Source organism: Porites lutea, chromosome 6 (assembly GCF_958299795.1).
Source record: "Porites lutea chromosome 6, jaPorLute2.1, whole genome shotgun sequence".
Taxonomy (NCBI): domain Eukaryota; kingdom Metazoa; phylum Cnidaria; class Anthozoa; order Scleractinia; family Poritidae; genus Porites; species Porites lutea.
Window position 1 is genome coordinate 25,393,123 of NC_133206.1, and position 17,662 is coordinate 25,410,784.

The 17,662-nt window shown below is 38.3% G+C and overlaps 1 protein-coding gene across 1 annotated transcript in view; it reads left to right on the forward strand.

Annotated features, from left to right (window-relative positions):
• LOC140940135 (signal recognition particle subunit SRP68-like) overlaps window positions 1-17,662 on the forward strand; it is a 53,384-nt gene that overhangs the window by 16,398 nt on the left and 19,324 nt on the right. The window contains exons 4-5 of the mRNA XM_073389032.1: window positions 4,935-5,130; window positions 16,637-16,719. Of these exons, the coding sequence (XP_073245133.1) occupies window positions 4,935-5,130; window positions 16,637-16,719 (279 nt within the window). The remainder of the gene's footprint in view (window positions 1-4,934; window positions 5,131-16,636; window positions 16,720-17,662) is intronic.

Here is a 17,662-nt window from a genome sequence, read left to right on the forward strand (position 1 = left end):
TATTGTACAAAGTGACCAGGGGTTAAACCAGGAATATCTGTGCCTTTTGTTTGCGCCGCACTCATTTCAAATTTCTTAACTTCAGTGTAAGAGGAGCAAAACCCATGACTATTCAAGGAATCAATTAAAAATTTGGATCCATAATGGTGGTGCATTTGGACTGCCAGGCCGATTTGAAGAGGAGCTATCAGGACCCTGCGCCGAGCGGCTTGAATAATGGCTTGCCCTATGGAAGCAATCTTTCGCTCTGCACTCTTTTCGTTAAATATTGTTCTCAGAAACAAATACAACGTTTCAGGTAGAAAAGCGCAGTTTTCATCCAAAGACGAAATCTCTCCAGGTAATGGATAAAAACTTTTAGAGATGTCCTTACTTTTGATGTCCGTTTTTATGAGATCAGCAGCTGCCTTAATCACTCTGATTTTATCGGCTTCAGGGTCAGCATCTCTAGAAGCGTCATAAAAATTTTGCAAGATGGTCGAAGCTGTACTCCTAAATGTTACGACATCAGCCTTACCATTGATACTAGCAATAACGATGTTTTCTCCAAAATGCTCTTTAAGTTTTTCTTTCATATACCGTGCGCTGTAAGGTTCTTGGTCGTTGAATTCTGCCATCTTATTCATAAGATCGTTCACAGTTAACTGCTCGTCATCGTTTTCCTTAAGATATTTTGCAACCTCCAAGAATGCCTCTTGCCTAGACTTATCAGTTAGCCTGCCTTTCTTTTGTCGTTTGCTTCCGTTAGTTTGATGAGAAAGCGGTACTTGCTTCCCCGTCCGAAAATTGGTACTGCAAACTTGGTGATAAATTGCACCTGCTGCAATGAGATCTTGGGAAAAAGATATTCTGCCATGCACTTTCTCAGCCCAACCGTCTCTTCGCTCCTCACAAATTCGGTTTAATGTGGTTTGAAAATCTAATGTTCTAACAGGAAAAACATCATGTCCTCTTTTGTTTCCCGTAAGTTTAGCAGGCTGGCTGCAAAATAAACATCGTTCACCAAAATCAAATGTTGGTTCACTGGAACGCAGGGTACGACTTGCACTAGAGGATGTTTCTTCATCAGCCGTATGTTTCTTTATGTAGGAACGAATGACCTTTACATGACAGTATTTCTGCCTGCATTTTTGATGTACACGCTGTCCTGCAAAAGTTTGGAGTGTGTCGCCACGTAGTTTACTTGCATTGTTGATGCCATCGCTTCCTTTTTGCCTAAGTTCCACTGTTTCGAGGCCATTGGTTGATAATTCCTTGCAAATTACACAATACTCCATCGTGTGATGTTAACCGGACGATAAACCACATCTTTAACCATCTATACTTTACCTTCACACGACATTTTTCACTAAAGTACCACTCTGGACGTCCAACAATGCGTTTCTACCAATACTCGTCTAAATAAATGTCTTGTGAAGCGAAGAACTTAGTTTGTTAGTTTGAAGGCCAGAGAATCGTCCAGAGCAGTTGTACGGAGCAAGAATTTTCCAAACCAAACAATCGAGAGTCTTTAGAGTCACTGATACACATATATACTTATTGATAGAGAACTAATTCAAGGAAAACTGTTGTTTTCCAGTTCTCGAAATAAAATTTCTTCGATGTGATCAAAAAGTTGTTCAAATCTTTACATTTAAACACGTGCACGCATTTTGTTTTCCAATTACGCCTATTGTTTTTAGCTGTTTGCTGTAAAAATTTACGCATATATTTTGAATAAATTGCGCGGCAGCCATTTTGAATTTAGAAAAAGAATTCAATCATAAAACTGTAATTTCATCATTTTATCCTTCGAAACGTTTGGTAGACTTTTGACATGTTATTTATAGGCATCAGTAGAATAACTTCCGGCAAAAATAAATTCTGTTGCAATTACTTCAAGGTTCGGTCTTTTTTTCTCGTAGAATGACTAGACTATTGGGCAAATTCAGGGCTTGCCTGTATTTTGTCAGTCTTACTCACACCACCTGGTAAAATGATATGCCTTATGAAATGCTCTTTCCCGTCAACTGTATTTTGTGAATTTGGCTGTATTTTTCACTTGGGTGTCATGCTTGACACTGAAATTTGAGGCTCATGATCGAAACATGAACCTTCAGAAATTTCCAGGGTTGACCGAAAAAGGATCAAATGCGTATATATTGCGATTCTGTTTCAAACATACACTGGCGTTCTAAGCATGTAAAATGCAACTAAACACTTAATGTACTAGACACTATGGCCCGCTGTGATCTTCTACTTACTCAGGAAGCGAAGTACGTCTAGTCAATAAGTTTAATTAGCAAATCAACAACTTTGCACGTGCATTTTATTGTTTTATCAACATTTCTTTGCCATCACTGCATGGCCAGGATGTGAAAATGCCTAACTACACATTTTTTATTGAGGACATAAACAAATGAAGACAAACTTTTTTCCTCTGTGAGCATGAGTTTGCCTACATTTGACAAAATAAACGACTTGTAATGATCCCGAAAAAGAATGAAAGAGTGCGAATTTACTTTTTATTAAAAAGCAACGTTTTGACAGCTGTAGCCCTCGTGGTACCTCGAACTTGAGCAATTGATGTGTGGCAGGAAAATTACTTCCGGTCACTGTAAATAGACGCTTCCGTAGTCATTGCTTAAAGTCTCTATTCGCTCTGTGTTGCTGTGTGTTGTCAACATTGGCTGCTAGCTGTTTTCCTTGCTCATACAGCTCTTTCCAAACTGATGGATCATTTCTCTCTGTGTTCATGACATTTATCACCACACTTACTTCTTCTGCTGCTTCAATAAGATTTACATTACTTTCCTTGAAGCATCTTTTATAAGGAGACTGTGTTAGAAAGTACATGTTCAGTAGCAGAAGGGGTGATGATGAAATCAATTGTTTGATGGAACACAAACACCCCCTTGCCTTCCCATCTCCATCTTCTGAAAGAGTCTCTAGTGACTGTACTACCACGGGGTAAGCTGTCCGAAAAGTGTATAAAGAATCAGCCCCACCTGCCCATTGTGTTTCGCACAAAGTTCTTAACTTTGCACATTTTCATCTCCTCTCTTACTAAAACATCTTGGCGTAAAGATTCTTGAAAGGCTAGCAGTCGCTTGAACGAATAGTCGAATGCGAATGTCATTGTTTACAAAGTGCTGAGCGTATTGCGTACTAAAGGTTCCTTCAGTGTGTTACCAATAGCAAGGTTAAGAGATTGGCTTTTCAGTGGACGTACACTGCTTCCAGTACACACTATCTTATGATTGCTTGCACACCCGTGTGTACCCTGGCCATATTTGCAGCACCTTTGTAGCCTTGCGCACGCATCTTACGGGTTTCAATTCTGAACTCTGCTTGAGTTGTCATAAATTTCTCAGCCAATACCGCAGCTTTTGGGCTTTCTGCCTCTACGAATCCTAGAAACTCCTTTCTCACCTCCAAGGTGCTATCTTCATCTTTCTGGTCTACAAAGCAGACACAAATTGAGATTTGTTCCATTGTGGAAGCATCTGTTGCCTCATTTACCAAAAACTTAAAATTGAGCTCTGTTACAGTCTTATAAAAGATTTGCGGATGTCATCTGCACAAAGTTCAATGAGTTCGTTCTGAATCCTTGGTGAGGTTTACTTTGCTCTGTTGTCATTATTTTGTAAGTGAAGTGCAAGAAGATGGTCAAAATTGAGGCAGAGAAAGAAAGTTGCTAATGCGGTCCACATGCCCCCGCAATGCAAAATTCTGTGGACCACACACCACTATTACAACAAAAATAATTATTATTGCCTTCAGGATGAGAAGCTATAAATAATTCATTATCAAAAAATTTAGAAGACCCTACTTGTTTCATTCAAACATTTCAAATTCCCAACCCTCTTGAAATATCTATAATTTGACCCCCCCTCCCCGCCTACTCACTCGTTCCATCACCTCCTAACCTGGAACTTACTGTAATAAAAAAATCATCCCCCTTTTAACATCTTAAATTTTTGGGGTACCCCCAATTTCTCATCAATTCCCCCTCCCCCAACAGGTTTTTGTGAATACTTCCTAAAGTCATAATCGCAAGAGATGAATATAAGTACACACACTATGTAATACTTTTAAAGTAAACATAACAGACAATAAAATGAGAGTTTTAATTTTGATAATTTATTAGGGCTTAAAAGGTATCGTGATGCACAGGTAATCCAGGCTCTGTGATAGTACTACAGTACGGTTCCAGTAAAATTACAGTGTTTGTACTATGGGGTAAAAATAAGATCCTAAAATTTTTTTGGAAATACTAAATTAAAGTCAAGGAAACTTACTCTGCAGTTAGGTGTTGTTGTCATTAATGCTCAAACAAATTTTTGTGATAAATTGCTCAAATTCACCCTCCAAACATTATAATATACAAGGTAGGAGGCACGAGATGGCATCTTGGCCACCATGCTCCCTTTCCAACTCAACTTTTTCCACAAAATTTGAACTCCAACAGTAAATAAACATGCTAGGGTCGTAGAAATAGGATAGCATCAGATATAGAAACCAATGAAGCTTTCCCAGCTAGCGAAATGAAACCAACAGACTTTAACAAACTCAAGTTGTTGTGCCAAAGTAGCCGGGTCAGATCAGTGCACGGCCAAGAAAATGAGACTTGGGCTCTGTACAAATCAAATCCATCCCAGGTGTCCTGGGGTGACCTTTCTAGGGACTGATACATAAAAATTATCTTGCACAAAGTTAGCCTCCCCTGCTGGAAATAAATTTGAGCAATTATCATGAAGCTTCGTTTGAGCATTAAGGACAACAACAACTAACTGCAGAGTAAGTTTCATTGACTTTTATTCAGTATTTCCTACAAATTTTAGGATAATATTTTTCCCCATACAAACACTGTAATTTTACTGGAACCGTACTGTGGTACTATTACAGAGCCCGGGTTACCTATGGTTATGCTCTAATTATGTTTTGTTTGCAAGGTATCTACATATTCCTCTGATGGATGCGGAGAGGGCGTGGAGCCATGCCATGGAGTTAAAACTGTTAGCTAACACAGAATTACGTAAAAAGTTTCATTACATCAGAAGACTGCGTAAGGCAGCAAGTCACGCAAGCCAGCTTGAGGAACTCTGCCATGCTGAAGCCTGTGATGCAAGAACCAAACTTGAGTCCCAGGTACTTTAGATGTAGCATTGCCAAAGTAACCAAAATTAAGGTCTAATTGAAGGCAAGCCTGAAAAAGACCGCAGTATCAAATCCCCTCTCTGATTCACAGGCAAACTAGCAGTTTATCAGAGGTCACTTTGGCCTAAATGTTTCTCACAATCCTTCGAGTATTACTTCAGGTCCTTTATAGCTTTATATCCCTCTTCATGGTAAAAGGTGATCCTATTGTAGCATTTACTTGCATCTCTAATACCAAAAGGGGGCATAAGGGGTTTACTTGTAATAAAAATGACTTTTGGCCAAAAGGAGGTATCAGGATTGCTTATTACAATAATATCATTTCCATTGTTGAAACATGTGGTTATATCCATTCTCTAAGACCTCTGTATTCTCTTCATGGTTTTTATGACAATTATTAATGATTATTTGTTCAAAATATTTTGTTGTTTCTGATTGACTCCAATCCCCTATTTGGTCCATTCCTCTCATCACGACCAGTTGGGGAAGGATGGAGGATGTTATTCACCTGGAGGGAGTAGTTTGCAGGTTGCAGCTTGCTAATCAGAATTTGTTACGTGACATATGGTCACACTGGATGTTTCACTCTTAAATAGTACTTCCAAACAACGTTGACATTGGTGGGCCTGTGATGTTATTTGTCACCATATCTGTAATATGCGTGAGACACCATAACGATTGGTATATGGAAATGTTTCGTAGGAACTGGAAGTTGGTGAGAATAGCTCTTAAAGACTTCCCTTACACCAGAATTGGGTCCAGATCCTTCAGGGCGCCTGAATATGAGTGAGAAGACAAAAGAAAAATGTTTGGAAAAAGGAAGTCCCAGAGATTTCCCTGAAAAAAAAAATCAGACACTGGTAGTTAAGATTGAAGAACATGAGTGTAGTGGGACAGTTCATGCTGTTATATATGAGGTAGATAAGTCTAAAATCGGTCTGAACCACTCCAGGTTAACACGTGCTTAGCTTCTTTACCAAAATAAATTAGTCCCTCTTGTAGTGAAGTGTTGTGTTCTCAGTTCTACTGGTATCAAATCCTTCTACAAAAGTGGTGGAGAATCCATTTCAAGTACTAATGCCTGCTGCTATCGAAGAACTTCAAGGCGCTGTTGCCGGTCTCAGCGAAGTTGTGAAAGGTTTAGTTAACACCGTTCAATAACAATCTGCCCTGCTGCAAGCTCACGCTACAGCTTCAACATCACAAGCACAAGCGAACTGAGCCAAAACGGTCAAAATAAATTCATAGCAAGATTCATGGTGGTTTACCATTTATAAAAAAAATCCAGAAATTTGGTTGTGAATTTTCGTTCAGTAAGAACGGCAGGTGTCGTTTACCATTTGCCTAAAATTTCAGGATTGTCGCGCCGCACAAGCCTGGATTCTAGTTACAACATGAAACAAGTACGTAACTCAAGAGACTTGTAAATGGTAAACAAATTTCCATTCGGAACGTCCCAATCAGGAAAACGGGACTACCTTTTCAGAGGTTGTTTACCATTTACATGGGCAGACTGGTCGGTCTACGGTTTACAGGAACAGTATCCCGTTACTGTGCATGGATCAGACTTTGATTTTTGAATAGGATGTCGCAAAATCAAAAGACGCGAGGAGAGTAAGAGAACCTTGAAAAATCTGTTTGCATCGCGCTTGGCCGAGTTCAATACTGCACTAAAACTTCTCAGGATTACAGATGAATGATAATTGTTCCTGTTAAGTTTCGATTTGGGCGAAATCTAGATTTTTTGGTGTTACTTTTATTGCCGTTGGCCAGAGGACCAAAAGATGGGAAGTGCTTTGATGCCTGTTTGAAGGCTTATTTTTTATTTTCTTCTGCTAGCTTCCATACAAGCTCAGATAATTGTGAAAGGGATACGCAGAAATGAAACAGCAACAATAAAGACTGTAAGAAAGAAACCATTGAGAACATTGATGTGACTGAGGGGAGCTTTGTGAAGCAGAATGTTTTGCAATGACGCGTTAGTAAACTTTTAATCTCCCTACCGACAAAATCAAACAAACAGGTGCTACATGTTTAGAAAAAGTACTTCCATGAAGTCATAATAATATCATTTTTGACTGTTGATTCATAGCGTTGAGATTGCATTTTTATTTATGTCTTTAAAACATTTGAGGCTAGAACGCGAGCAAATCAGGCAGATATGACTGGACTTGGAACAATTGAACTCTGACACGAGTTTCACATCAGAAAATCTGTTTTTAAAGCGAGCGGAAAGAGATTTTCGAGTTCCAAGACGGCCCTGCTAGCGATAAAATCGCGATGAGTCTTTGTGCGGCGAGCCCAAATTTTAAATAAGATGAAAGACTTCTTCGAAAGTCTAAAATGTTACTCAAGAATATAAACGACAAATCTCCGTCGGTGGTGTGGTCCGGAAGGAAATCTTGTTGAGTCAATATGACAGGTCTATTGTCTTTTCAAGAAAAAACAGATGACGCTCGCACGCGCGCATAATCGAGACACAAAATTCATGACTGGTAAATTTCGCCCCAGAATTGCGTTTGCCATTTGTACGAATCAGTTCCATTTACCAGAAAATGACCATGAAGTTCTGAAACTGGTATCAAAGATGGCGTTGAAGAAGTGGAACATGAATTTCTCTTTGGAATATTCCTACCGGAAAAACAGGGCTACTTGTTCAGATGTTTTGTTGCTCCCCAAAAAGTCATGTTCCGGCCATTAAATTACTTTCAAACTGGATTTTCCCATAATCTTTTTGTAAATGGTAAACAACCATTATTTCCATTTGTCCCGAGAATTTCCAGTAGGACGAACCAAAAAAACGTTTACCATTTACACCCGAACAGGAATTTCTGGGAATTTGTGGTAAATGGTAAACAAGCGTAAGTGCCAGTCAGAAACCGTTCTTCTGATTGCCTCTTTTTTGATTGGATGTCCTTAAAGTTGCCTTCCAGTCTGTACTGCGTGGGCCCAATGGTTTGTTTTGGGTTTTTGTTTTGAAAAGTATTTTCGTCATGTAAGACTTCATCAAATGTTTCAATTCGTTAAGTCTTAAATGAAGTGAAATAATGATTTTTCTTTTTTCCCACCGTCATGGATATGAGCTTTACTCTCGATGAAATTGAGGAAAGAGACATTGAAGTGGCTGCACGGCCAGGACGCGATGATATCTCGGTGTCTACATGTACAGGCTTTTGCTTAAGGGAAGCAGGAAGAAATGCCATTTCATGTCGTAGTGCTCAGCAGTTCTGTACTTCGAGTTGTCATCGAGTACGAGGAACCGTAAGAGTGTGCTTGAAAACTTGACTTGGTGTGTGTTGCTACTTTTTTTCCTACGCGAAACTCACATTTCACAATGGTTTTTCTTGTTGCAAGGCTACAACAGTGAATTCATTAAAGTATTACATACCATAAACTTGCCATAAATACTTACTGTTTTAAGAAAAAAGAACTCATTTTCCGGTACGTATCTCTTTTTGTACCCTCATCTGCACTCATATCGTGCTATTTTTCCCCTTCCTAAATTCCGTTTTTCACCGGGACATGAAACAACCTTATCAACTAGCTGTGACTTATCCGTCATTATGCCTCAGTGAATTGTTGATTACAAGTCATATATAGGCCAATTAGCGCTAACTTAGGGCTAAATTTTAATCTGGGTTTCTTTTGAATTTCTTTTGTTCATAGCCATTTTCTCGAAATTATTTGTAGAGAAAATGAATGAAACTGAATTTGCCTTTCAAGCTTTTAAAATTCTAAATTCCAATTTTGCCCAAACCCAGGGTTATCTTACCCAGCTTTGAAAACCCAACACAGGTTTTCTTTGATGCACGAATAGAAACAGACATAAAACGTGCGTCTAAATTAATTATGGATTCACTTGTGACAAATCTACCGAAGATTCCAGCCAGTTAAGTATTAGTCTACTTACAGTAAAAAGGCATTACATGCTGGGATTCTGCAACACTTGACATCATTTTGGGCAAGATGAAGATCTTGGCTTCCAACTCAGCATAGTTGAATTTTTTTCTCTTGAATCAACACTGGTGCACTGATTGGTGCAAGGAAAATAACCTACGCGTATTGGCCATTGTTCATCACTGTCTTTGAAATGCCCATGAAGAGGTTCTCACCTGGTGGAGAAATTTGCTTGTTCCTAATCAGATTCTTCCAATGGCACTGAGGTGGAGAGCGAGAACGATACTCAAACCGAATCAGGTTGCACCTGAGGGTGGGGAAGAGGAGGGAGGCCCTGTGGACAGGCTCACACAACCCAGAGAGGTCAAACAGTTGATGGAGGTCAAAGGAGAGGAGTGCATGGTATAAGATCAGGAGGGGTAGAGAGTAGGACAAGTGGTGGTGGAGGGTCAAGATGACATGGACGTGGAAGAGGACTGTGGAAGAGGACATGGGAGGGTAGGATTGGTGTGGTAGAAGAGGATGCAGAACAAAGACAGGCCAGAGTCCTGGGGTGGTTCTTGACTAGTATTTGAGTATAGTTGAGCCGCTGAAGGTTTGAAACCCTGGCCCTGTTTAAGATAAGAAACTCCTAAAATAAATACCCTATTTAGGACATCAACCTTCATTCTATTAGTCTGTTTAGGACAATGGACAGAATGCACGTAAGAGCAAATTCACGTTATAGTTATTGCTTTTTCATAGATAATGATGATAATAATAATAACAAATTATTTAACCAGGGTAAACCTGTCAGCTGAAGCTGTTATAAATGGGTGCCCTGGGCAACTATAAAATTAACAATGAAAGGAAACAATAACTAACAGATCAACTATCAGAAAATGAAAAAACTATGAACAATGTTGATGGATAAAAACTAAGAATTATATAACTACGTAAATTAAGACTTTTAAAACTCCAAAATATTTACCAGAAATCTAAAAAAAATGATTATCATTAGGCTGTGTTTTCAAAATCACTATAGAGTCAACTTCCTTCAGATGGGGTGACAAGTTATTGAAAGCCTGGGCTCCAGTATAAAGTGTTCCTTTCTTGGCAGATTCTGTACGGACTTAAGGAATTAAAATATCTAAACCATTACGCCTAGTGGAATAAACATGTGAAGACTTAATAAAATAATTCTTAAAAAGATCTGGAGTAATGTTATGGAGACACTTAAAAACAAAAATTGTGCATAGTAGAATGCGCCTTAAGGGACTGTCAACTTAATTGGCATAAAATTTGATGATGACTAAGATTGGTATCCTTCAGAACAATTCTTGTAGCCCTCATTAGAAGTTGTTCTAAAGAATTATATCCAGAAGGAGCTAAGTTGTTGCAAACAAAATCGCAATAATCTAACTTGGGAAGTATCATGGTTGTGAAGACTCTTTCAGCTGCATAGACCGTGAAGTTATTACGTACCCGACTTAACAAACCAAGTTGACTGGAAATCTTTTTATTCAGCTGAGTAACATGTTCCTTAAAAGACAAGGATTGGTCTAGGTATAAAAATTATCAAGTGCAAAGCTGGTAATGGTTTTTTTGCGGGTGAGCAAAATACAATATGGCAAAAGTGTGATCTTGGTGGGGGTGGTCAGCAGCACTTTATAAACTGTATAGCAAGGTTATTGCTAAATCTGTCCACTCTCTTGGGATGCCTTTATTTTGCCGACTAATAGGCAAGGTATGTGGCCTCGAAGGTCCTGGTGTTGTCCTGGTCCCTATGGCAATCATGTGAACGTAAATTTCTCAAGCACATGCAACAACATTTGGTCTATTCGCAAACACACGTAATTCAGGTATGCACATACTATACTGAATGCGAGACTTTTTTATTCCGACGCCTTCCCCGCCAGACATTTTATTTACCAAGCGAAATGAAAGTAGAGCGTGATCTTAGCTTAGTGCAGGACGAGCCTAAAATGCGACTTAAAGAAAACTTGAGAAAACCTTGACTGATCGTTTCGGTATGCTATTGGTCTGACTTCGAGCTCTTCAAGTGTTTTAACAGCGCACTTATAGTTTCCATTTTCTTGTACATTCTAAAATTAAAACTGTCATTACTTCCTAGCTTTTCAATCTTGACAGCTTATGTACTTTTTAAATATAAATGTTTGTAAGCAAAAAAAAAAACAAGGTTTAGGTAAGTCCTTGAAAAGAAAATGTGTAACCAAGTATCGAACGCGAATTGTGACTGTAACTTATAATTATCTGACTTCTTGCAAATTTATTTCTTTTAATATATTTCTCTTGAAAATTATTTGTGTACTTTGATAATATTAAATTGTTGGTTTTGAAAAGAAGAGATGGAATCTGTTATATTCCTTGAAAAAAATGGGTGAAACCTTTGCACCAAAGTGAAGTAAAGTAAAACTTTATTTACACAGGGTAGCCCATTCAGCTCTAAGGCTAGTCTCTATAGGGGCCCTGTATCTTAAACAATTAATTTACATCAAGAATTTGCATGAACTTTTACATTTAAAAAGCCTAATAAAAATACAATAATAGAATTTAAAAACTACATTAAAAAGCCTAAAAATACAATGCAAAATCACATTTAAAGCCTAAAATATTTTAAAATATCAAAGTTATGATAAAAAGAAATGTCTTGCTCAGCGGCAGAATGTTTTAATGTTTTCACTGTTAACAATGTTTAAAGAGAGTTTGTTGAAAATTTTTGCGCCCAGTAAAAAGAAAGGTCCTTTTCCCAAAATTCTGTTTAACATTTGGTTGGGATAGCCTCATACTTTACCTTGTGGAATAATCGTGAATGTTCGAAAATCTAGTAAAATACAATGAAAAATAACTAGAAAGTAATGAGTGAAGACAGAGGAAAACGAGTTTATCCTTGTGGTAAGAGCGTCTGCTGGAAAGAGTCGGCCAGTGCAGCTGCTCTATTGCTTCAGATGAGCGAGAGCAACATGTGATAATCCGTGCAGGGTTGGAGAGAGGTTTAACATTGATCAAGTGAAAAAGAATTTATTAAGGAAATTAACAGTCTATTATTTTCTTTTGTCTGGAAAGGGAAAGACAAAGTTAAACGTCCGGCTTTTATAAACCCAATTGAAAAAGACGGACTTATAATGCCCGACCTGAACTCGATGATTGTCACCCAAAGGTTAATGTGTATAAAGAGGTATTTAAACCCAGATACAGCCAGTTGGAAGTGTCTCTTAGACTTTTATCTCAGCCAGGTGGGGGGCAAATTCTTGTTTCACTGCAACTTTAACTACTCGAAGTTACCTATATCCCTCCCTGACTTCTACAAGGAATGCATCGTGTCGTGGGTTTCCCTAAACTCCATAAATCCTTCTTCAGTCTCGTAGATTTCAAATCAATTCCTATGGAATAATAGGTTCATGTGTATTGATTCTCGTTCAGTGATCCAGATGCAAAATATCAGCTTGCGAAGTTCGGGCATGCGCAGAAAGCAAAATTTCGATTTCTCTCCTCCCTTCTTTTTTCGCTTTTCTTGCCTCATTTTTTTTTCTCTTGCTCGGCATTTAGTAGGCTTCATTTTTGTGGGAAGAGTTTTTAGGAAAGCTTTTAGGATCTTAGGATTAGGTGAAAGGAAAGGTAGGTGAGCAATGGAACAAGATTTTCATGGAGATTTACAGGTCAACGTCACATGGTTTTTTGCTTCTTTCTCCGGTGTCCTTGACTGAATTGTGCTCATTCTGGTATGGTTTGAAAGATCTCTTCACTCTGCACAAGTTGGCGAAGAAAGTTGTCCTTGACGGTTTAAAACTGATGACGTCACAAAGGGTAGAAAGGAACTGGATCCGCACGGGCGGTTACGGGCGGTTCAGGTTCAAATGGGTTAAAGGGAAAAAGATTTATACAGATAAGACCCAATCTAAATTATTGTGTGAAACGCTTTCTTCTCGAATCCCTTCCGACCCAACGGCTATCAAAGAATATAACGAAATTTTCAACACTAAGACCTTTCTATTAGACTGGGAAAGAGTGTACTCATTACCTTTCAAAATAACAAAATTAAGAGAGTTTCAATACAAATACTTCACAGAATCTGTTACACAAATTTCATGTTCAAATTTGGTTTAGCTGAAACTCCATTATGCTTCTTCTGCAATGAAGAATAAGAGACACTAGAACATTTCCTCTTTCACCTGCGGAAAGGTTAACACCTTCTGGAATGAGCTAAAGACCATTCTTAAATCGCAAGACCTAGTTTCTACCAACTTCGACATTAAAGATATTTTATTTGGCCTTTTTTGCTCGGATGATGATGACAGTATTCTTGTTAATTATATTATTCTTGAGAGTAAATATCTGATTTTTCTTTCAAAGTTAAGTAAATCACCTTTCTCGACTAGCCTTTTATTTGCAAAATGCAAAAAAACATACCAAATCGAACGTTTCGCTGCAAATAAAAATAACAAACTCCTCTTCCACAATAACAAATGGGAGCCTCTCCTGCCGTTGATGGAACTTCAGCTATCACCACGCTTTCACAACAACTTCCACCAAATTAGTGTAGCTTTTTCTTATTGGTTTCTTCAGGTGGCGCTTGCCTAGTGTCTAGTGTTTAGTATTTAGTGCTGTAGGTGTGTTGTGCGTTGTGTTTGTGGCACTTCAGCCTGGCAGCTGCATTCTGCATTTGTTGGAGCCTGTTCCACAGGTTATTAGGCAGGTCACGCAATAGGCTGTTACATTTGTCCAGATGTCTCGTTACAAAGGCATTAACCTACATATGAGTACAATTAAAACTGAGAAACTTCCTTATTCTTCTTTTGTTATACAAGTGGAGAATAGCGGCTTTTCAAATGTTATCAATCTGTGTGTCCATCTTTAACTGTCAATCAAACTGGCTTTGAATGAAGGTTTTTTACTTTGCTAACTGGTGCAGTAGTAGTCACTGACTTGCAAAGAGTCAATGTTAACTTTCACTAGTTGCTGTCGTCTTGATGAGCTTTGAAAACAAGCCATATAAGTATGTCTTTATTATCATCATTACAATAAAATTTATTATCATTATTGTTATTATTATTAATGATATCTATCATTATTTAACTTAAGCCTGTCCAATGGCATCCATTCTCTATGTTGGCAATGCAGTTTTGCATGTTCTCTAGAGCGACTGATTGCCCCTCGCTGGAGTTTGCTTTGAACGAGTCAAACATTGGTGTGCCATCACCATAAGAAATGCATAGACAACAGGCAGATGACATTAATTTTGATAATCGTGATCATCTTGCTTGCATAAGGGACTAACAAGAGATGACCATGTAGGATCCCTTTGAAATGCTATACTTTGCCTCGAAACGCTGCGATGTTCTGTTGTCGATAAATAATGGGTTGGAATCTGTTGTGTAGGTGGTACTTGAACCAGGAGTGCACATGCCGTGAGATGCCAAAGTGGGTGTGTAGATGGTCAAGTGAAATCACAAGGTGAGTGGTAATGAAGGCCGTGCTGAGGTCGAGTGGCACCAGGAAAGTGACTCACTGCTGGTTCATATTGAGCAATATGTCGTTCATAACCTTCATTAGCTTGGTTTCTATGTCAAGATATAGAATAGTTAGATTATCATGAGTTTGACTGAATACAGCTTCCTCAACTAGTTTAAAAGCCAAAGAGAGGTTACTGATAGGGCATAGGTTGTTAATTATCACCTCAGCTCTTGGTTTCTTTGGCGTTGGGTGGATGTTGGCTTGTTTCCAGCTGTCAGGGAAACAATCTGTTTGTAACAACAGATTTAACATCCTGTTGAGAACTGGCAAGTGGACATCCAGGCAGCCACCTTGGGAATGGGCGTGGGATCCAAGGAGTGGGGCTTTGTACTTGATTTTATGATTAAGTACATGACATCATCACTTAGAGTTGTAAACGAGTTAAACTGAGCTTAGACCATTTATAGAGGGTGGCTCCAAATGTGGATTAGAGCCAGCAGCAGCTGCATTAAGTTCAGTGCGAATGTGTTTGATATTCTGGGTAAAGAAGTTCCTGATGTCATCTGCTAACACAGTGATCAAACAGCATTTTGGCAGAACTGAACAGTTTGTGCTGGTTGTTGCTGTTCACTTGTATGAAATTGTTGCAGTAGTTTCTCCGTGCTTTCCTGATAATGAAAGGTGGCCTGGGTTTTCTTGGCTTTGATTGAGAAGTCACTGTGCACTGTTGAGGGCTTCTATTAGCCTTTCTGATTCTTCTGTTTGTTTCTGTAGCTTCTTTTTCATTGCAGTTAGTTCTTTCTTTAATTAGTTCTGTGTGTTAGCCAGAGCCAAAGAAGCTTTTAATTCCTTGAGTTCCCGCTGATTAGATTTTAGAGATTACTTCAGTTCTGCCTTATCTTTATTGAGTTTGGCATTTTCCTTCAGGATGCTTGAAATTGAAGTTTGGATATTCGTCAGCATTTCTTTTAGCTCCAACAGAATTGGGTCTTCTTCCTCCGAGCAATTTTCAAATACTTCTTCTTTGTCTCCAGCCACCATGCTTGGTTTTGTGGCTAAGTTGAGAACTACTTCAGGGCTGGAGCCACGGTCCCCGTTATTTTTTCTTGTGTTTGTAGACATAGTAGCATTAAAAAAGTCATCGATAGCAAGCAGTAACCCACCAGTGGTTTCCAAAGAGGCTTAAAGGGCAAGGGAGGCGAATTTTCCTTGGAGCTTAAAGCGCACGTCTGGCTGCCATGGCATCACATGCCTCTCACTATCAGTCTATCTGATGAACAGATAAAGGAATTGTGTCTTCCTCTGTTATATGTAAAACAGTAGCACTACGCATGCAAAACAATGCAAAAGAAAGCTACTGCATCCGAATTTATATTCAAGTTAATTGTTCAGCTTAAAATAGAATCTTAGCTTGATAAGACTGTGTTCCCCTCATCCCAAATGAAAATGCTTTTTAGGCAGCTCAAAAAAATCTTCTCTACTCAGTAAAACTTTCTTCTGTAGTAATACCTTTGTCTGTGTGCACAGTATAAAACCTTTTTTTGTTTCCTTTTTTCTCTTCTTTTTTGGTCCCTTTCTACTTGTCTATGTACTGTAATAAGACAGTGTATTAAGCTGTCTATTGTTGCTTACTTGTACTGTAAATATCATGTAAGTTTGTTTTTTTTTCTTTAAAGTTACTAATAAAGTTGAATAATATATATATAACAACAAATGGGTCTTAAACGAAATATAAAATCCAGACGAAACAACAAATGAAAGGTGAGATATCGAGTACTACAAATGACTACAAGTGACAAGCTAACTCTTAACCTAACATGAAGTGCAAAAAATTAACAAAGAAAACTAACACAAATCACCCTACCAACTATTCTCTGTGTACTTGTTTTTAAAGATGCTCACAAATTATTTTGACACACACAATGCAGAGTATTTTATCTTTTGTTAAAAATGATCTACTTAAGAAAACACAGGGCGTAAATGCTGAAGGGCTTAAATTACATGATGCAATCATAGTTAGTAGTTGACTGCAGTTACAGTCGTATTCAGGACTATGTCCACCCCGATGATCATACTCAACCTAATTATGAATTCTGTAATATTAGCTCACCATATCAATGACTGCTGTGTTTTTATTATTGAACAGGCATATGCCTCCTTTATGAAAGGCAGTGTGAGCATTGAACTGCAGAATTGGAAAGAAGCTCTTGAATTGTTTCGCCAAGCTAAGTGAGTGATCAGTTTGTATATCTTTCATAGAACAAGTGATCAAAGACGCATTAATATACATGTTATTTTTGGTTTCTCTATAGTAATAATGTGTAAATTTCACAGCCAGTTTTACATGTATTTAAACTGTCTAGGAAAAAACCTTGATGTGATTCTGATTGGATCATTAGACTTTCATTGCCATTTGTGACTGGCCAGGGTCATTTGTTGTAGTAGATATATTGACCAATTCCCATTGATAAGTGGAGAAAATACAGTATGTAAATAACACTGTTAAGGAGCATGATGTTTCCAGTAGTATTTTAATCCTGTAGTTTGGTTTTATGAATTAATATCATTATTGAAAACCAGCCTAAATAATACGGTACAACCTGCATGTGTAACAACCACTAATGATAGTTGTAAGCAACCAGTTTTTCAGAATATCTTTATAATAATCTAAGGATCATGGCTGGAACCTCCTTATGGCAGCTACACTGTATGGCCATAATTTGGGTGATCAATTGAGATCAATCCACACGTAACATACCCGGTAAAGTCAGGAACATTGAACTGTTAAATAATCCTCTTTTTGAAGGGTTGCTGTAGCGGTTTGACTGCCTAACAGTTCCTTTGGGCTTATGATAATAATCGCTCTATTATTCATTCAAAATAATTCCTAGTTTAAAAACATTGTTAAAACATGCTTACCTGCATCAATGTTAAGTTCATCGTCAATAGTGTACTTGTAGGTTTGTCCAGCTCTGCAAATATTCTTCAAATAGCAGATGTCGCCCTCCGAGTTGTCTTCTTGCTGATTTTGCCATGTTTTTAGCTATTGTTTTGCCTAGTTCCAGCTGTAGTTCTTACTCTTGAAACGAGTGAAATGTCTGCCATTTTTTTTCCACAACCAAAACAACTCAACCTCGTCCCCAGGTCTTCTCGGTAACGGTGCCTTAACCTG